Here is a 22,508-nt window from a genome sequence, read left to right as displayed (position 1 = left end):
TAGTTGGTCTTCCATTTCTGATACCTGGCTACAGCTTCAGAGTAGGCTCTGAAGTCAGACAACGAAATTTAAACAGATGAGACTTTGTATAGAAGCCAGTACTTTACAGATAAGGAAACGGAGGCCCAGACAAGACAAAAGACCTCCCCAAAGTTATACAGCCTCTTAGGTCAAAGCCAGGATCAGAACCTTTGTTCTTTTAACTTTCTATGGGTAGTCAATCTGCCAGAATATAAATCCTATGCTGACATTCACTTTCTTTCCAATGTGATTTGCAGTCCAACAGTACACCTTTTAAACTCCAATTAGAGAGAAGTTCGCAGGAACTATAATGAAAAATTGGAAGAGAGTGTTGTACAAGTATAGCTTAGACTGTGAGCCAAAACAATTAGATTCACACTGTATGAAAAGTAGAATTCTTGACGTTAACTTACATTTACAGAGCACTTTGTCATAAGTTATGTCATTTGCTTCTCTAAAATCAACTCACAGGCAAACATAGTGTTATACCTACTTTACAGATAAACCAACAACTCAGAGAGATAAGGAGAAGCAACTAGTTAGTTATGGGAACCTAGCAGAACTCAAGTTTTCTAAAATCATAAAACTTCAACAGTTGTCCAGTTACTCATGAACAAAATCTTATGCATTTGCATCACGTGGTTTAAAGAGTAAATTTTTAGTTTACATACATATCCAAATTAAAGTATCAAAAATATTCTAACGTCAAAAAAACCTGTGATTATACACTACAATGCATCATCTGTACCAGTCTGGTTTTAGTTTTTACTGAAAGAAATCTTTTTCCTTCTTCCTCTCCTCCATATTGTGGCAAACTCAAATCCTTTATTTTAGCAGATATGTCAAAAATCCCTCCTGGTTTTTAAATATGGAAATCACTACCAGATTATAAAGAATATCATTTTATTTCATTACTGTCTTTTATAGTGAAATAAAATAAGATTATGTTCTTGACCAAGAGAGAAAAAAGAAAAAAACCTACACAGGAGCTTCATCTAGATCAAGTACATAGACGTGAGTGAAACTGAAAATATTTGATCCAAACAGAGCAACTGGCTAAGTAGCAGGCTGCTCACCTTCGTGCTGCGTCAAAGTTGCTTTTCACAAAATCATTAAAAGGCCGCATGTGCTCTTCTTTTGTGAAAAGGACATGATTGGCAATACTCTGAAGTATCTAAACAATAAAATAGGGTTATAAAGGATCTGATTATTTATTTATGAAAGCTACACATTCATATATTCTTTAAAAAATATTAATTTTCTCACTGATACAATTTCTACTGGTAGTTAAAATCAATTATTGCTCATTCAATAAATACTAGGTTTTGTTTCTATGCTTTCCCAAATATGAATATAATTATATAAACACGTATATATTTACATACACAAAATACAAATTAAAACTTTAATGTATTTTTTAATTTAAAAATCATATAGTATACATTTTGGTTTCCATTTCAGAATTTCCATAATGATTACATAGAAAACCATCTTCAGAAGACATTTGCTAAAATATTTTCAAATGATAATAAGGTCCATCAGTATCAGTCTAATGAATTTCTTTGTAATATAAACAAATAAAAATAAAACAAAAGCATATAAGTGAAAACCACAGGGCATTTCAAAAATTAAGAGAAAGTACAGTGAATATGAAAAACTGAAAATTTATGGAAGAGAAATTTTGAATAGTTGTATTATCAAAATGATTCTTCACCTTTGACATTAACTTCAAGCCTCTTTCGATTCTAGGTGGTGGCTTTTTATCTAAAATCCCTGCTTCATATGGTGAGACAATGGCAGGATTGATAAATCTGAGAAACATGGCACTTCCCACTGCACCGATGCTGTTCTGAGGGAAACGCTGGCTAACCACCTAAAAACAAGGAGTTGAGAATTCAGTATATGGTTTGAATTAAAACAAGGAAATGGGAAGAAAGGGCTCGAAAGTCAAACTTTGCACAAAAACGCTGAATAGACCAATCCTTGTGAACAACACACACCTAATTTTTCCTACTCCCAAAACATCAGTAAACAAAAATTTATCCTCAATTCTTGCCCTCTATCATTCAAAAGCACAATAAAGGCATCTAAGAAAAAAAGAGAAGTCTCATAGATGAGTTGTGTAGACGAGATCTGAAAAAAGATCTTAAGTTTATCATCACTGTTTATACTGCAGGTTTGATGAGCAACAAAAGCAGAACAAACTTTCACACAAGGATTATCATATTTTACTAAGATCACAAGACATGAGAGTGTGGTCAACTCTTGTAAGGCAAAGCTAAATAAGTTTTCAACAGCATACCCCTGAAACATCCAATACCTAATGGTAAATACTTACATCTTGCTGTATACCAGGTACAATTAAATTTCTTGAGCAAAACGCTTGCCATATACAAAACAAAACTTAGTTTTCTTTGATTCCTATCGAGAGAAAAAACTTACTTACAAGTAACATTATTGCCAGTTCTTTTTCTTCATCAGAATGCTTTATAATATAAGGACCTACTTATTATTTAAACCATGGAGGAATGGGAATTCTTGGGGACCTAAAAGAAAAACGGATCCCACCAGCAAAAGAGAGAACCCCTATGTGTACCTCAATTTGTAATTCTGCCAAATAAAAAAAGTTAAAGATACAAGAAATCGTTGCCCACACTGAAAAACAATGTGAGCCCAACATTTTAAATGGATTTATTTTCTCTTCTTCTCTTTATAAAACATTCCACTTTGAAGGTAAATTAGACTGGGAAAGTGTTATGAAGCTGGCTCGGCTCCCATCTTTTCCTAGCGTGTCCTGCTTTAAATTAACACATGAAAATTATAGTATTCTGAAATTTACATTTGTTACAGATAACACACACATATTTATTTTTAAAGAACGCTCATATAACATTTAAATCTCGACAACTATTCATGCTTAGCGTGGCTAACTGCTGCTTAAAGCAGTGTTGCCTAACGGCAAGGCGCAATACTCCACTCAATATTCTGGGATTCCAAGGATAAACCTGCATTTCAAAGGCTATTGGGGGAAAATGAGAAAACAAGATTTATATGCAGAATCTCACATAGCTCTAGTTTTCTTCACAATGCCTCAAAAAAGTAATATTTCTTGTCATGAGTTCTCATGGCTGACTGACTCAAGATTAACTCTGGAAAGAATAAGAATCATTTCACTTCATTCTATTTCCTTCAGTGCGTCATGTGGTATACATTTTAAATGTGTTCTTATTCACTGCCTAAAATCTCAAAATAATTTTCAACTATATATGATAGGAAGTTAGTAAAAATAAGACTTTAGAGAATGACTTTTTAAGCTGAGAAAATCTTTGTGAGAGGTGATAACAGGGGTGAGTTATAACTAATAACTAATATATTCTCACCTTCATGTATAATGCATAGCTCAGGAAGCTTTCTTGGTGTTATAGTACTTGGAGTGCTATCGCATGAAGGACAACCTACACCTCAGTAAGAGGAAACTGGTGAAGGTGGCTAAACACAGCAGTCTTAGAAGAATGGCTTTAAAACCTAAATACTGCTTTAGTTATTTTTAGCTGAAATACAGTTTTGGAAACAGAATTAAGAAGAAAACACAAGTGCTTTTACTACTCTAGTACAGTGTTTAGCCTTTCGCGGAGTAGGAACAGAAAAATGAACGTTTACTTTCGCACAGACAAAACTCTTCATAAATTTTAGAATGTTCACAGACCACCATTACTACTGACTGTTTCTTTTAGAACTCACAAATTTTAATCTTAAAAGATAAGAAACACCTCAACAAACCTACAAATTTTTAAAGCCTTTAAGGAGTGAGTTAGCAAGAAGGAACGGGATTAAAAACTGCTTTATATTTATAATTGCAAATAGGTTGTTTTAAAAGAATCTCATGTATTCAGTTTAATCCATTAAAATCCTGAAATGGTTTTTAAAGAAGTAAAAGTTAAGAGTTCGGTTTCCAAAGAACTGGTTAATTATAAAATACTAACCTGCTGGGAAAGTGTCTCAAAAAAATCAATTACTTATATGCACACAGAGAACTCTTTTAAAATGCATTTTTAGAGTAGCTATTTCCTGGTTTTCTCTAGGACAGAAAAGCTCTTAAAGTGTGACACACATTTATACCTGATTTAAACTCAATATTACGCAGTCTCAGAATTTAACGAATATCTGAGTGAATTATTTCCCTAATGGAATATTGTAAAAATTATGAAAGGTACTACACCTTCACTAACTTCCACATCTTCAAAAATAATTCATGTCAAAACTCAAAAGTACCCACACTACAAGAACACACTGTTTCATGTATCATAAAATTATGTATCTCACCAATGACAGTATATTTTTGGAACTAAAACCTGATAAAACAATCACTATCCATAAAAATGCTCAACAACAAATTTTATGAGCTAATTTACTAAAATACTTCTTTTCCTTTCACCACAAATTAACATCAGTGTAATTTTACCTCATAATATACACATACTCAAGTTGTTTTTATTTTTAATCTGCAAAAATCTAATTTGTATCCAAAAGACATTCTGCATAAAAGGTCAAAGTAGGGCCAGTCTGAATGCTGAAACCAATTATCAGTCAAATGTCCCCTTTACTTACCTCCCCGCCCACCCCCCCCATAAAAGCTGAACTACAGGTTACAAATAAAGGCAGCCATACACTGTACATCATCAAGAGAATCACAACCCATCTATCCTTAATTACCTGAGTTAGGTTGACAACTTCTCAAAGGAAATCTAATTTACAGTATATGTTTGAGTATGATAAAGAGAGTTATCTATAATATGATTACACAGCTATATACCAGAAGCCAGAACCTTCTTTCCATATTTTACACATTACAATCGATGGTACATACACCCCAAAAGAAAGTTAACTTGCTTTTTTAGATCATTAGATTCTGTTAAGCCAACAACTCCATAAACCAACATTTTAAATTTATAATAACTTTACTGTCTTCATACTTTGGAATGTGTTCTAAAATATCTCAAATTGCCAATTAGATTTCCTTTGTTTCCACAAGGACCTCATATCACTCGTGCTGAGAAATACATTCCAAAACTTAGTGTTACCCAGAAACATTTTTTTTTAAATCTGAAAATAACACTAGTAGAAAAAAACATTTCAAGGAACAATTTTAGACAAAATCTTAATAAATAAAGCAATGTTAGGAAGGCTAAAAAACATGCTCTAGAGAAACAGAGAAAGCCTGAATTTTAATTTATGTGATATACTACACAATGGTATTAGTAAAACACCAAACAAGAGTGTTAGAAATAGTAAATTAATTTCAACAGTGATGGTGTATATTATGTTAAATCCGCATATGCTGAGAATTAGAAGGCTGAAGCATTAGAAAGAAATGTTTTTATTAAGATGGCCATCCAATCCAATCCATTTGCTCACAGCTGACCAAATTTACTTAACATATCCAAAAAAGAATCTCTTGAATGGACATAAAAGCATGTCTCTAAATTTTAATTTAGTTCTGAATTTAAAATAGAAATTTATTATATGTAAAGCTCAGACGAGAAATGAAAGATGAAACCAGATGAATACTATACACTAAATTTTACCTTTTAAAGTAAACTACCTACATGACTCCTAAAGGTTTTCGTTACATCTTTCTCTAAATTCATTTGGATTGTATGAACAAAGGTAGTACTGAGCCTGATAAAGATCAGTCATACTGACAGATAATGGCAAATTTAAAATGAATGCACGTTAATATTTTGGACAAATATCACTCACAGGAAGAAAATAACTATGACTATCATAATTTTCTTCCTTTTAAATTAGGGCAAGTTCATAGAAGCAGGTAAGTATATGTATATCATGTTTGCAAATAAGGTGTTTCTCTATAAATATGGACTCACTGTTTTCCTTTATTTCAAAAGTACTATATTCTCAGCCCCAATAGTTTAATAATGATTTTCCCTAAAGTAAAAGTGGTTTTGTTTTACCATCAGAATTTTTATAATCTAAGCACAATTATCTAAATCCTGGCTGAGACTGTCTAGATAAAAATATAAGAAGTAAAAAATAAACCTTAGCTACTTTTAGGTAAGATTTAGAAAGTGACACTTTCCTTCCATGTACTTCTAACAATTAAGAAAAACTTTCATCTCTAGGAAAAGAAATCACTCACATTACCTGCAAACAAGAAGCAAGAATGAAGAGAGTCAGCATTTCCTAAGGCCTTGAAATTAAGTTTCTTTTGCATTCATTTATAATTTAAAAAATAAATAATAAAATTAGACCAGGGATATCCAATGCAACAAATGCCCCCAAAATGCCTTTGGGATAAATCAAACCAAAGGAACACAGAGAATGTTTCAATGTAACTTAATTCCAGGGTTAATTGAAATGAAAGCTATTTTGTGCCAGAATTAGTAGAATGATTTTACAGTGAAGATCAAATAGGCTGAAGTGAAGATGTTCTTAACAAACAGCAAAAGATTTTTGTTTTGCTTTGAAAGAAACAGCTAAAAAAAAGTTCTCCAAACTTACTGATTTTTTGTTTTCCTTTTTTTCTTTTACTGTAGCTTTATTCAGTAGGGAGTGGCAAGTTGCCTACAGAACAGAGATGAGCACAAACAAGTCACAGCACCAACTACATACAGCAACAAAAACAATGTTGGCTTGTACATAAAATTACATGATCAAAATGTAACACAAATGGAATCAACAAAAAATTAGGAATCAACTTAATTTTGAGGGATGAATTTTATCTCTGGATTTTAATTTTTATTACATTTTTAAGCCAAAGCACTAAATAAATAGCAAGAAATGTTGAGACAATCATATCTACTATTTCTGGCTATAAATCGCAGAAAAGCTCTCCTCAAGTGAATGTGAGGATATTTAATATTTACATTTCAGTTAAATCCTAGCTTTCGATAAATTTTATATAAAATGTTCATTACAAATAGATCATACTCTAAAAACACTTCTATGCATCTACATACTTTTTTCTTGATACATATATTTATATATACTTCTCTGTGTATCCTTCAATTGACTTAAAAAGTTCTTTTTTCAATAGCTGGCATTGAATTCCTATCCTACTGATTAAAAAAATAAACATTAAATGGCTAAATATAATAGAAAAATACACTTTAGAGATTCTGAGCTAAAAGTCTCTCTCTCTCTCTTTAAGAAAGATTACTCTTACAATTTCACTTATTTTTCTTTGCAGGCTACTTCCTGAAAAAGTTCTAATCAGAGGAGGTTAAAAGCTCTGCAACATTTGGGAAAAGAATGTTATCAGCTCAACTAGAAATAAGCATTAATATTAAAGTGAAGAAACTGCAGAGAAAATTACAGAATAAAACTGTAAGCCTGCTTAAAATTTTTCACAGATTTGACCATTTATCAGAATGTCTCCAAAAAAAACCCAAAACACACAAAAAACCCAAAAAACCCCCCAAAACCCACAGAGACATATTGGTTTCATCTCTCAGAGCTCCTCCTAGGCCAAAGAGCTCTGTTAAAATTAAAAGACTCCTGATTGGACTAGACTAGGCACAATAATTATTTTTTAAATATTTTGAAAACAAATTAGAATTCTTTAATCCACCATACATGGCATTTTATTCTAGGAATTCTGTGCATTCAACACCATAACCCATAATAACTTGGCATTAGTTTGATATTTGTTCATCCATCCGTCCATCCATTCATCCAAGTACTTATAGTGCACCTACTTGCTACATACCATTCTAAGCACTGGAAGAAAGCAATAAAACAAGAAGACACAGTCCTTTTCTCAAGGAGCTTTGATTCAAACTTTAGACTACATACAAAAGCACTAGTAACCCAATTTATCCCAAAAATGCAGTTTTATACACTTTTTATTTTCAATTATGGTATATAACCATCAATTATAGCCTTAAAATTTTTGTGTAAACTACTTCTGTTTGGAGAAGCACATTTGCTAGGAAAAGACGACATTTATTTAGACTCATATTTAGCTCTTTCTCAGAATTCTCTCACCACAACTTAGGAGAATATCCACTCTGGGAATTATTTTCTCATTATTCCAAAACTATCAGGAGGAAAAGTGGAAATAAATACATGAGAAAATGTCTCAGTTATAAATCTAACACACGTTCACAGTTGACTATTCCTATATAATCTTAACCCAGTCCACTAAGTTAAGGAGGCATATAAAATGAAAGACCTGGTTAAACCATGATTTTAAAAAGGCTTAACAGTCAAAAATACTAACTCAAGTAAAAAGACCTAAAGCTCAGAGAAATTTATTAGCTAGTAATATACTCAGCTTTCAAATTTTCCCCAGTAGGTCCCAAAGCAGGAGACATATTTACTAGAGGGAGAAAAACAATCGACTACTATCCCTCCCAGCAGAACATAAAAGTACAAATGGACCATTATGTTATTGCCAAAGTCAAAAGGGCAAGGAAAAGCCAGAAGAGGGAAGATGAATAAAAATAAAAGAGCAAACTAAGGGAAAAACTACATTTGGAAGGAGACTCAATGAAAGAATATCTTGAGATCAAAGTTTATTTTCTTTTCATTTTTAATTAGTAAATGTAAAATTTCCTGTTATCAGTCACTTATTAAAAAACAAACTCTTATTTATAAATAACATAGCATATATTTCCTCTATAGTATTGTACATTCCAACAATAAGTTTATCCAATATGTCCCCAAAATGCACTAGCATTTAAATAATATTATTAAAGGGAATAATTGTATGTGAAATTTTAATACAGTAATTCAGGTCTGTTGTAATATGGGATATTGTATTACGGAATGTTTTAAAAAGCACAACACACAGTGGTTAATAAGCCACCAATTATCAACTAGCTTTATTTTCTGCATTATTTTCACTACCTCCCTCCCTTCCTAACTATGAAAGCTGGCAAGAATCTTGTTTACTTGGGTGGGAGGAATGGGGTTATTTATTCCTTCATTAAATATTTTCTAAGTACTTACTAATAAGTGCCAAGCACTTAGTTCCTTTTTCCTTATGAAATGGGACTCCAAGTTTGCTGATGATACAAAAATTGTTTTCTTTTAGGGAGACAACCACATGAAGAATTTCTACTAAAATCTACTAGACCATATATGTAACCAGGTAGTTAGTACCCATTCACTTCTAACCAGCTAAAGTCAAAGCCACTGCCACTTGAGAAATTCATTTGCTCTCTGAAAACAGTTACTATTAGGCCAACCAAGAAGTTGGTCCACACTATTTTTAATATGTGCTCACCATTTCTTATCTGCCTAGTTTTATAAACAGAAGAAGGACTGAATTGGATTTAAAGAGAAACCTGAATAATGCCCAAACTTAAGCTATTACTTACTGTACTAGATTTCATATTATAACTAAACCACCCTCTGGTCTCAGATTTAACTAGATGAAAAAATTATGTGGGGCTCTCCTAAGCTTCCTTGAGCTATTTCGAAAAGGCAGGAAAAGTCAAGATAAATTAAATTAAGAGAGTTTTAATGCTAAGTATGCTTCATCATCTACAAACATGATGAAACATTTTTTTATAGATACAGTAGATACATCTTTATAAATAGCAATGGGGGAAAAATTCACACAGAGCAGCCTGAAACAGCTTTTTTAAATGACAATTTCACTGATCTTGCTAATGTCTCTAAGCAACCGAAGCCCTGTGCTAAAAAACAAATGGCTGGGGATAACTCTGCAAAGAAAAAGACACAAAAGGCATGGGTTTTGATAAATGCATAAATTTTTTCCCCTATACCTGCCCCTGTCCCAAACTCCAGACCCACTAATGTTTCTTCCGGAATCACAGTTTTAACAGGCTAATGTGGATTTGCACTAATCTCCCTTGGAGTGATTAAATCATTTCTGAAACTGCATATGCCGATCAAAAACACAGTGGAAGCCATAAACGAACACAGATGCAATTTCCTTAGCAAGGAGGGGATGACTGTGGACATCTGAACTCAGAAGCATTACTTGCAGTTCTAGTGTTGGAAAGTCTAATAATTTGACGTGAATGATGATGCAATATATTTTATAAGTAGCATTCTACATAAAATAAACATCAGCCTGTCCTGGCAAAACCTGACACAAACACAATAGAGCTTAATGAAAAAATCAAAATTATGGATCAAGCATTTCACAACACAAAAAGCAAGGAGTAGACCAGCCTCGTACGTGAAAGACCCTATGAGTAATTTAGGTACAAGATAAAAACAACAACAAAAACTCCATAATATATCTCATTTCAATCACATCTATTATACCCAGTAGATCTGGTGCATTTTAAGCTTGTTCTCAACGCAAGGAAAATTTATTATTTTTAAAGTACCCCCTTAAACTACTTTATATTTTTAAAGCCAATTTAAACAATTCTTAATGCATTATTCATCCAAATTGATTCAGTATTATCAACCATCCACTATTAGCAGCTAAATCCCTCTTTGGTAAAGCATTCTTTTAAATTTAGCTGTGGATTAATAATGGTAATCTCTAACCTTAAGCATACCTGGTACAAACAGTGGCACACACTTCGTAGCTGAGGGGGAAATTCGGAGGAGGAACTGATGATGGCATGGAAGAACTTTTCGGTCATCTGAAGGAGGTTCCGCTGGTTTTCCTCAAGGCTCTCTGACTGTTCTAACCTATCGAGAGGAAAAAGAAAAAAAGCAAAACCAATTAAAAACAAACAAACAAACAAACAAACAGACATACTCCTTAAAAGAGACTCCTTAAGAGACATTCAGCCAAATGCAACGTTTGGACTTTGCTGGGAACCTGATTTAAACAAACCAACTATAAAAAAGGCAATTTTCAGAACTGTGTATAAATATTCTGCTCCCCCTATATTTTCACAAATTTAGTATATGATTTTTATTCCTTTGTCCATCTAGTAGGTAGGAGAGTGCATCTCACATTTTTAACTTTTATTTCCATGACTTCAGTAAAGTTAGACATGCTTTCAATATTTTGTGGCCATTCAGGCCCTATTTCCAACTGCCCTTCATATCCAGTTTAATATCTCTAACTGCTAGGTGTCCCTCTTGCCAGTACCTAAAACTCAGTTTGTTCAAAATCAGCTGATTTTTTTCCTCCTACTTGTATGTCTCATCCTGTGTTCCCCATGTTGTCAATGGCACCATCACTGCTTCAATCATGTCATTCAGGTGACCTCTGATGTCGTCTTTGCCCGCAGTATTCCATTATTCCCCACATTCAATTACTGTTGCTAATTCGTCTGTATGATTCTTTTTTTTTTAAAGGTATTGATTTATTTATTTGGCCGTGCTGCACAGCATGCAGGATCTTAGTTCCCCTGACCAGGGATTGAACCCATGCCCCCTGCAGTAGAAGCACGGAGTCTTAACCACTGGACCACCAGGGAAGCCCCTCTTCTGTATGATTCTAAAGTCTTGGTGCTGTGATTAAAGGCAGATATTCAGAAGGCAGACTCACTAGGTTTAAATTTCAGCTTTACCACTTATTGACCATTATGACCTTGGTCAAGATACTTAACTTCTCTGAGCCTCATTGTTTCCATCAATAAGACAGGAATAATTACAATGCCTCCTTTATGGGGTTTAAATTTTACCCAGTGGCTCTCAAATCCACAAACCTTTACTTGAGCTGCCCAATCGAACTCTCAAAACACATTCCCTATGAAAGTCACTACTTAACTACTTGTTATATATCTTATCTCCCCTACTAAACTGTAAGATCCTTGAAGGATGTATTCATCTTTGACCCCTTAAAAACTAGCATAGTACCTTACCAAAACAATTATTGAATAAATACTTGTTTTCAATCTCTTAACTAGTAATTTTCTTTCTATACTAATTTACATATTACATAAAAGTTTGGGACACTCCAGATTCCTTGCAGCTCGCCATGTGGTGCAGCATATGGATACAGTAAGAGTTTGGAAGTTAATGTAGACGACAGGCAGGAAAGATTTCATGGACTAGGTGAGTTCTAAAGGAGGGAAAGAATCTGCGTAGGCAAAAAGAAGTAAGGGCATTTCAGAAAGAAGAAGGCAGGACAAGCACACAATTCAATCCGATAAACATTTATCATGCGTCTACTATTTACCATCTTAATGCCCGGTGCTGAGGATTCAACAATAATTGGCCTTTGAACTTCTCAAAGAGGGGAGACAAGTACACACTAAGTAATGAGTACAATTATTCAAGGATATAAAAGACAAAATAGCAAACCAGAGATAGACACGATTAATTCACATGGCAACTGGTTGCCGGGAAGTGAGAGGCAGAAAATGAACTTGGGATATACGGGGAACTAAAAAGAGACTGGTCTAAATATGGGGGCTTTATGCAGGGAGATCACTTAAGAAGCTACAATAGTAACTCAAATCTGAGATATGGAGGGCACAGAAGCTTTGCGTATGAAAGAAAAGATATAACAATATATTTAACAGGGCTAGAAGAGATTCCTAGAAACCTTGACAGTTCTTGTCTACTTTGTGGGAACTTTTTCTTCATGAGTCAACACAGCAGCAGGTGTGCTGCTGGTCTGTTTCAGATGTCCCTCTAATACATCTATCCCTCCTGCCTCCCACATGCCAATGATAACTTATTGGCTATTCCATTAATTCTGATCTATAATGAAGCTTTGTGTTCAATTAAGTGTTTGTGTGTATAAAAATTTTTCCCTCTGATTTTCAATCAGCTTTTGTTTTTGTTTTTTTATCCTATTGTTTTCCTGTTTTTAATTTCATTGTTTTCTAATTTTTATTTCTTTCCTTCTGCTTGCTTTAGGTTTATACTGAACTTTCTCTAATTTTCTAAGGTGAAAGTTTAGGCCATTCATTTTAGATCTTTCTTCTTTTCTAATATATGCATTTAATGCTGTAAATACTACATTTCACTACATTCCACACATTCTGATAAGATGTACTTTCATTTCCATTTAGTTTTTCTTTTTCTTTGCATTTCAGTTTTGGAAATTTCTATTGACATATCTTCAAGTTCACTAATTCTTTTCTCATTTGTGTCTAGTCTACTGATAAGCCCATCCAAAGGCATTTTTCCTTTCTGTTACAATGTTTCTGATTTCTAGCATTTCCTTTTGATTCTTTCTTAGTTTCCATCTCTGTTTAAATCACCCACCGGTTCTTGCATGTTGTCCACTTTTTCCCATAGAGCCCTTAACATATTAATTATAGTTATTTTAATCCTTGTCCGATAATTCCAAAATCTGTCACATCTGAGTCTAGTTCTGATGCTTGCTTTGTCTCTTGAGACTGTGATTTTTATTGCTTTTTAGCATGCTTTGTAATTTTTTTGTTGAAAGACCCAAGACATAATGGGTAGCAGGAACAGAAACAAAGAGGTCTTTAGTGTAAGGTTATATGTTAATCTGGCTAGGACTTAGGTTGTGTTTAATGTTTGCTGTAGCTATAGGTGTCAGTTTCTTCCAGTGTCCTTGTTTTTGTCTACCTAGTTGTCTGGGATTCCCTAGTTTTCCCTAGGAATTTCTTCTTAGAGTCTCTGTGTTGAAGCTCTCTGTTGTAACCCACTTTTAATACACTGGAGTCCTGTTGATGTAGTAGTGAGGTACTGGGGAGGGGAAGCGGTCTATAATCTTATGCTTATATCTCCATTGTTTTATTGGGCCAGAGTGGCTGGGCTGTGACCTTCAGAAGAATTTCTTAGGCTTTTTTCTCCCCTTATGTGAGTCAGGAAGGCTAGAGGAGGCTGAAGTTGGGTAACTGCCCATCCTCCAGGTCAGATAAGGCTCTGGTAGTTTCCCTTAAAGGCAGGCCTTTGTAAGGGAGAACAGAACACTATGGGCATATTACAAAATGGTTACTTTTCCCCTTCCCCTGCCCAGAGCACAAGGGGACTTTTCTTCCATCTTCACCATGAGAACCTGATAGGGTTTCTAGAGGTCAGACTCACAGAAGTGTGGGGGTCCCCCTGACACAGGGCCCCCAGGAGCTTTCATTCTCAAGCTAATCCACACTCAACCTCCAGCAAGTTGTCAATTACAGCCTAAGTGTTCCTACCAGTTACTGACTCCAGCAGCTGTTTCTCCCTGTAAGCTGAGATTCTCTGAATTTGGCTGTCACGCCAGTTTTTCCCCTTTTTTTGGGGGGGGGGGTGCCCTTCAATTTTCTGATGAATCTAAGAAGAGTTGCTGATTTTCTGTTTTCAGCTTTTCTTGTTGTGAACATAGCAGTGTCAACTTCTAAGCCCTCTACATGTCAGAAAAGACGTCAACTTGATTTTAAGTAACCTGAATATAGGAAGTTTGTCATCTAGTTTCCTTCTCTGTACCAAAGTACTTAGTACAGTAGATTTCTTTCAGGCAGTAGTTCACTCTCTAAGTAATTTTTACCCTTTAGAAAGTGAAATTGCTAAATGGTAAAAAATACAAGATGACATTAAAAGAATGTCGCTTTTAAGTTTTAAACTACAACTTTTTAACCATTTTAACAATAACTGGTTAATTTAGGTGCCAGAGTTCTGATTAGATATTACAGTTGATACTTCAGCAAAGGCAGAGCCAAAAATATCAACTGATACGAAGTTGCCAAATAAAATTATTTAGGAAGAGAAACCATCAAGAAGCTCTGAACTTGAAAATAAAAAATAAAATAATGTTAAGGTCCTAACTGAAAGACGAGAGATGTGGCTTAGAAAAAGCAAGCATAAGTGTTTAAAATTTCATTCAACAAATATTTATGAAATGCCAACTATAAGCCAGATACCATGGGGACAGGTAGAAAGCTTCATGGAGATGGTGGTTTTTAAAATGCACCTTACATTACCCCTTGGCCTCTTTCCCTTCTCCTAAGTCAATCCTCATTATAGGAGGAAGAGCGAGATAGATTAAAAAAAAACAGAGTCAAGCATGCTCAGTTCAGTGCCATCCTCTCCATTCTAGATATGTCTGCCTGCAGAAAAGACATAATCTGGTCTTCTCTCCACTTGTGATAAAAAGCTTGCCAGCCCCTGTGATGGAAGCCTGTAGTTTACCCAGCTGTGCAAGGGATGGGAAAGATGATTCTAATTCAAGGTGATGTATTAGCAAGCCTATACTATATGCCCACAGGATCTAAAGTCCCACTCTTTAATCATTTTTATCAGAAATAAAGGAGATAGCTGATTCCTGCGTGCTTCGCTCCCATCCCTCCCTCCCTCTGACCTTTTGGTTTTGAACTTGGTGGGGGGAAAATGGGTATTACTTATTAGGCAACTCTAATCCCAATGAACCCCATGTTGTCAAGCCACTTTAAAAATGTACAACATGCGCATATTTCACTGGAGTTAAAGTACAGAGATCACATGAAAGAATGACAAGTAGTGATGTGGATTATAGTCAGATGAGTTTTTTTCTTGCAGTCAATGGGGAACAACTGATGGTTTCTAAGAAAAAAAGTGACAAAAAATTTTAGGCTTCAGAATAATTCCTGCAGTAAATGATCTGCAAATAAAAAGATAATGCTAGGACAATAATTAGAAAGTTACTACAAAAGTCAATGGGATTGGGACTTCCCAGGTGGCACGGTGATTAAGAATCCGCCTGCCAATGCAGGGGACACGGGTTCAAGCCCTGGTCCGGGAAGATCCCGCATGCCGCGGAGCAACTAAGCCCACGTGCCGCAACCACTGAAGCCTGCGCGCCTAGAGCCCATGCGCCGCAACGAAGAGTAGCCCCCGCTCGCCACAGCTAGAGAAAGCCCGCACGCAGCAACAAAGACCCAATGCAGCCAAATATTAATTAATTAATTAATTAAAAAGTCAATGGGATCGATATGGCATTGGCTAAATAAATTATGATATTGCCAAACCACAAAATATTATGCAGCAGTTAAAAAGAATCAGATTCATTATCTTTCTACACTGACAAAGAATGATCTAAGACACAGGGTTATGGTAAAAAAAAAAAAGTTGCAAAAACATGTATATATTGATAATATCTTACCATTTATATTAAGTGCTCACATTATAATAGTTTCTACCACTAGAAATATGTATATGCAAATGGATTGAAAAAAGGACAGAAGAACAGCCTAACTAGTAACAGTGCTATGTCTCTAGAGGTGACAGTCAAAGACACCTTTAAGTTATTTGTAATTTTCTTTAAGAAAAATGTATTTGAGGGACTTCCCTGGTTGTGCAGTGGTTGGGACTCCGTGCTCCCAGTGCCGGGGGCCCGGGTTTGATCCCTGGTCAGGGAACCAGATCCCACATGCATGCGACAACTAAGGAGCCCGCGAGCGCCAACTAGGGAGCCTGCCTGCTGCAACTAAGACCCAGCGCAACCAAATAAATAAATATTAAAAAAAAAAGAAAAGAAAAATGTATTTGTGTGTAACTTTTATAATTAAAGACTAATCTTAAGAATCAAGGGGAGAAATTATGAGGGCCTTGCTTCATGTAGTGGAAATGAAAAAATGGAGAGCTGTTGCAGATGAGAGGATGACACACCTGGTAGGATCTACTTCAAAGCTAACATGCTGCCAATCAGAGGATGTGATCACAATCCGTAATAAAGGATCCAGGAGTTTCTGTAGGTAGGTAGCACCATATACCTAAAGAAATACACAAGTAGGAATTTATTATGCCTGCTCCAAATATCTTGCATTAAAGAAGACATTCTGCTCTGTACATTCTGTACATAATCACTGTTTGGCATACCTCTGGCACCAAAAAAAAAAAAAAAAAAAAAAAAGATAAATGGATACAAACCTTGAAACAGAAGGTCATTATTTTACTGGCCAAGCTGTTGCCTCGGAAAAGAGTCTGCATGGAGTCTGCCAATTCTACTTCCTTAGAAAACATGTTCCAGAGCAGTTGGTAGAGTAAATGCCGAGAGTCAAACAGAGTCACTAGAACTCGAGCTAGTTCATCCTGGGAACAAAATAAAATTGTGTCAGTGTAAACAGTTCCATTTTTCCTTAAGCAGGAAACTGAAAGGCAAATCCAAAGCTGAGAACCACCTGCTGAACTGAGGTATATGGTGACTGATTAAGTTTTCCCCTGGGATTTATCTGTGTATATCTGTCTATGACAGATGACTATTTCTATACACCTACAGTAGCTGCTAACTCTAAGGATTAAATGATAAAAGGTAAGAGAGGCCAAGGCTTTACCAGAAGACAAAAAAAATCCAGGATTCAGTTCAAATTCTATGACAAAATAAAAGAAAACAGAAATAGAAGATGATGGCAAAGAATTTGATATACACAGATCATTTTCTTAGAAAATCAATGAGGGCGAATAAGACTTCGGTGACCACAGAGCTCTACTCTCTTCTCATATGGTCAGGGAAACTCAGTGAACACTGAACATGGGCTAGGCAAGAAACAACAAAAATGGAAAAACTACAGGATTTTCAGCAAGTCAGGAAAAAGACCTAGGCTGTGCATTCAGAACCAAAAGATAAGCCAGATTTACATACAAAGTGGGGACGGGTGGCTAATTCGCATCTAGTTCCTAAATGATAAGCCTCATAATTCCCCACAGTAAAGTATCTTTTGGTACACTCAAGAAAAATGAATGTGATAGTAAATCACTGTTTAACCATGCATGTTGGGAAGAGATTTAGAGAGAACAGGGGTAGCCATAATAAGATGGCCCAAACTTCAATCAGTGACAACAAAGCCAGGATCATGGCCTGTAGCTCCTCTAACTCTTGTCTGGTCCCAGGATTATTATAATCTGTTATTCGAGTAAAGGAAAAAATTTAACAATCCTAACCACAGATGACTGAAGCCAAATACGACCCAATACTCTGCTATACTTCCTACAGTTCAATACATAATTGACTAGATATAAAAATTCTATCCTCCACTTTAAAGCCAAGTATAATTAAGAGAGATAATTCAGTTACAAAATAAAACTATTTTTAGACTGCTGTGCTAGTTTTTTCCACTCTAATCCCTCCCCTGCAAAATTCTGAAAACTTTAAGCACCAGAATTTATTTATTTATTTATTTTTTATAGTATTTTAATTTATTTAAGAATAACATAATAAAAATAACATCATAAATCCATAATATGTGAGCATAAACAATATTTTTTGGAAAAATAATTATATTTTCCAAAACAACAACAACAAAAATCTGTGAAGAGTAGTGTTGTTTTGTATTTTTGCATTTTTTAAAAGTGTCTGGCTTTATAAATGATAGTTGAATTTTCATATAAGCACCAGAATTTAAATTTACAAAATAGACTTACATTTTTTAAAGTTATCTTGTATTTTGTTTAGATACAGTTCGAATAGATCTGGCCTAATATAAAAGTCCTTCTCTAAAAATAAGTCAGTTAGTATAAAACACATAAGAAATGATTTACTGAAAGAAAACAAAATGATTAAAGCCTCTTGGACTTAACTAATTCTATTTTATTGAAAAAAATTACTGATAATTTTTAGCGCTAATTATAGGTAGGTGCTAAAAGGTAATTCAGAATATCCATTTTCAAAATATATGAAGATTCGTGAACTAATGTTAGGCTTCAAGAGGATTTCAACAATTTCCTTTTTCTAACTCCCTAGCTACAAGCAGGATTCCATCGTCATTCATTAAACAATTACTTACTGAGTCATTGTTATATGCCAGGCTGTACTTCAAGACCTGGAACTACAGCAGCAAACAACATAGACACAGTCTGCTCTCATGTAGCTCACATTGTGGTGGAATGAGACCAAGCAATCAAATAAACAAGATAATTTCACATAGTAAATAACTGCTGCAAAGAAAATATAACAAGGAATGGAATAAAATGACTGTGGGTGTGGTTTTGATTGGATGGCCAGAAAAGACCTCACTAGGAAAGTGATATCTGACTTGAAACTTGAATAACAAGAGACCAGGGAATATGTATTCTAGGCAGCAGCAGCAGCAAGGGTGCTCAAGGGTAGAAATAAGCCTAACATGTTTGGTGGCCAGTGTGGTTTCAGTCTGGTGAACAAGAAGGAAAATGGCATAAGATGATGTCAGAGATGAGGCAGGGCCCAGGCTGGGTAGAGCCTTGTAGACCAGGGTAAAGAGTTTGAGTTTCACTGTAAGTATGAAGAATAAGATCCTACAGCTTTTAAGCAGAAACACATCTACAGGCAACAACAGATTAGATATAATTAGATATAATTATAGATATAATTATAAATTAGATATAATTTACTAAAATGAAATGAAATGAAATCATTTTCTGTACAGTATAAACTAAACAGCTTTTTAACATGGAAAGGGACAACCTTTCTCAAATGTTTAGCATATGTTACCAAAAATGATATGGTTCTAGGAAATTTTTTATTAAGAGATGCCAAATAGCCATATTATGTCTTCTGTATTTAAAACAAGCAATGCCACAATTTCAAATGCAAATAAGAGTGGTTAAATTTTTTTAAAATTGTGTAACGCATTACAGAAAAAAAGAGTTGTGAACTAGAGGTATATCAATAGTAAACAGGCATAAGCCTTGAATTCTAGTTCTAGCACTACTAAACAACTAAATATGAGATTTAACCCTAATTATCTCATTTAATATATGAAGACACCAGACCAGATCAGGGGTTTTAATTTTCTTTTGATGAGTGTTCAAATGGAATTTTTCAGTGGGTCAGGTAAGGAGTTTGAGTTTTACTTTAAATATGTGAAATAAGATCCTCATATTTAAGAAATCTAGTGAGGGCTAGAAGAGCCAACCACTTTCCACAGCTGAAAATCACTCAAATAATATCTGAAGTTTCTTCCAGCTCTGAAAGTTTTAGCAGTTAATTCGATTCATTGATACACACTACTATATAGAAAATAGATAAACAAGGACCTACTGTATAGCACAGGGAACTATATCCAGTATCTTGTAATAACCTATAATGGAAAAGAATCTGAAAAAGAATATATATATATGACTCAATCACTTTGCTGTACACCTGAAACATTGTCAATCAACTATACTTCAATTTAAAAAAATTCATTGAATGAATGAATTTTGAAGCATCTGCTATGTGCCAGGCACTGCTCTTCTGCTCTTACTCAATGAACTTACCCACTGAGAACAAGGGACCACATTGGCCAGAGCCATAGCTATTGGGAGCTCTCCTTGATCACCCATCATTGTGACCAACTCCACCAGTCTCTCAAAACGATCTGCCAACACCGTTTCTGCAAGTGTGTCAAATTCTGTGCCTTGTTGAAGGATTTTTGTCAGAACTTCCATAAATGTAGCTCTTGTCTGGAGATCTTTGTGATAACCTAAACCTGATATGGACAGACAGATGCAAATTTACTAACATGGTCTTTCTGAAGTAATTCCACTTGTCTTACATGCCAGTTCTCTAGGTTTTAAATTTCTAAATGAAGCTTTCATTTTATCTCACCTATGGAGTGCATGAGGCCACTGTCCACGTTAGCATTGAGTAAGTTTGACATTGCCAGGACTGTACAGTGCCTCAGTGATGCCAGCCTCCGAGACATGCCACGTTTCCTGCCACCTGTTTGTGCATTTTCATCTTCAACTTCACTACAGTCATTCAAAAGGTTCATAAACAATGTGAAATACCTGAGAAATAAAAAGACTGACCCTTACCCAGTGAAGGCCGCATCAACCAGACAGCTAATCAGACATTCTGAAACCATCACATCTGCATCACATGAGTGGCTCTGGGTATCTGCTTCTCTCCAGTCTTGGGGTAATCAGCCAGCATGGCTCATTATGAAGTGTTTTGTGTTGAATATGATTTTATCCTGACAAAGCTCAGCGCATATTTCATAATATAAACACCAAATAGATGCAGTGTTTCCTGGTAAATGCATCACTTTTAATGTTTAGAATATAAAAATTGGTGGTCCAAACAGTTTAGACAATGACATTTTAAATGACTTAAGGAGGTGATCTGGGTTTTACTGTCAATAAAAATTCACCAATCGGACTTCCCTGGTGGCACTGTGGTTAAGAATCCGCCTGCCAATGCAGGGGACACAGGCTCGAGCCCTGGTCCAGGAAGATCCCACATACCACAGAGCAACAAAGCCTGTGCGCCACAACTACTGAGCCTGCACTCTAGAGCCTGCGAGCCACAACTACTGAGCCCGTGTGCCACAACTACTGAAGCCCACACGCCTAGAGCCCACGCTCCACAACGAGAAGCCACCACAACGAGAAGCCCGCACACTGCAACGAAGAGTAGTCCCCACTCGCCGCAACTAGAAAAAGCCCACGCCCAGCAACGAAGACCCAATGCAGCCAAAAATAAATAAATAAATTAATTAATTTTTAAAAATTCACCAATCAAATTATTTTCTTTAAAAACCACAAAACACTGGATTACTGGACTGAATGTCAATATTATGACATAGTATGAGTGTGTTTCGTGTTTGGTAATTGCAATCATTGTTGCTTTTGTTGTGGTCATCCATTTACAATGCTCGGTGTCAGTTTATTTATCTCTTGTAAAAATAAAATACAGTGTGTGTGTGTGAAAAAAAAAATACAGAGTGTTCAGTAGAAAAGAAAAAAAAAACCAAAACCACAAAACACATGTGCATCCCATGAGTGGCTCTGGTATAGGACTTCCTATACCAGCCCTATCATGGATAATACTGCTTCAAGCACATGTTATATTTTGTGAGACAGCGGCTGATGGCCATAAAAACAAAGCAATTGAAGTCCATTTTCTAAATATAATCATTTGCTACTTTGGTTACACTTTGTTTTGTTGTGTGTGGGGCTTTGCTTTTTGCTTTGTATTTTTGGTGACTGAAATTTACTTAAGAAATAACTGTGATTTGGCTTCCATCAATTCCACACCATCTCCTTCCTCAGGCTGCAGCGGAAGACCAGCCAGGAGTGAAACTACTGCTTCCATGCTTGCCTGGTCCAAATCTCTGAAGAAAAAAAAAGTTTAAAGACCACAAATCTTTCAGGTTCTTCCACTCCACCTTCCCCTCAAATAAACTTCTTCCTAACAGACACAAACTTTAATAACTACCTATTTCATTAAACAAATTACTATGAAAACCTAAATTAATCTGAGTTAATATGCAGAGCCCAGAATGCCAAGACATTTCAAGTTGGGGAGAGGGCGATAATAACTTTCTACAAAGTAATCTTGGCAAAATGACTACCTTAAATTAAAAGCACATACTATGGAACCAAGGCTGGCCAAAGAAATATACGTGAATGGTTTTTGTGTAATTCATAATGTTTAAATATTTCTGACACATTGCAGTAAGTGTTTATCATTAGAGCAAACTTAAGCAATTACATTTTAGAAAGACTCAAAACGACTAAGTTCCTCAAATAATATCTTTATCCAATCAAAAAATAAAAACAATCTAAGGTTTTATATACCTTATTTTCCAACTGTAGACCATCCTCCCTAAACAGACAACACAAACTTTCCAAACATAACACTCTCTCACATTTGTTTTTACTGAAAGTCTTTTAGTTAAAAAGAAAAAGAAATAATAAAGATTAGTATCTTTATATAATTCAAATGCAAAAGCTTGATATCCCAAAAAACA

At 35.1% G+C, this 22,508-nt stretch overlaps 1 protein-coding gene across 4 annotated transcripts in view; it reads right to left on the bottom strand.

The window, feature by feature from the left end:
• NF1 (neurofibromin 1) overlaps positions 1-22,508 on the bottom strand; it is a 250,231-nt gene that overhangs the window by 104,502 nt on the left and 123,221 nt on the right. For 3 of the 4 annotated variants that reach the window (XM_061176469.1, XM_061176470.1, XM_061176468.1), the window contains 9 exons: positions 21,753-21,869; positions 20,363-20,544; positions 20,032-20,243; positions 16,729-16,890; positions 16,468-16,571; positions 10,524-10,659; positions 6,541-6,603; positions 1,736-1,894; positions 1,098-1,195 (listed from right to left, as the gene is read on the bottom strand). In XM_061176469.1, the coding sequence (XP_061032452.1) occupies positions 1,098-1,195; positions 1,736-1,894; positions 6,541-6,603; positions 10,524-10,659; positions 16,468-16,571; positions 16,729-16,890; positions 20,032-20,243; positions 20,363-20,544; positions 21,753-21,869 (1,233 nt within the window). The remainder of the gene's footprint in view (positions 1-1,097; positions 1,196-1,735; positions 1,895-6,540; positions 6,604-10,523; positions 10,660-16,467; positions 16,572-16,728; positions 16,891-20,031; positions 20,244-20,362; positions 20,545-21,752; positions 21,870-22,508) is intronic. The other variant, XM_061176471.1, reaches the window with a different exon arrangement.

The sequence above is a fragment of the Eubalaena glacialis genome, chromosome 19, assembly GCF_028564815.1.
Source record: "Eubalaena glacialis isolate mEubGla1 chromosome 19, mEubGla1.1.hap2.+ XY, whole genome shotgun sequence".
In the NCBI taxonomy this organism is placed as follows: Eukaryota; Metazoa; Chordata; class Mammalia; order Artiodactyla; family Balaenidae; genus Eubalaena; species Eubalaena glacialis.
Note: the sequence above shows the minus strand (reverse complement) of the source record. Positions and strands in the feature narration are given on the sequence as shown.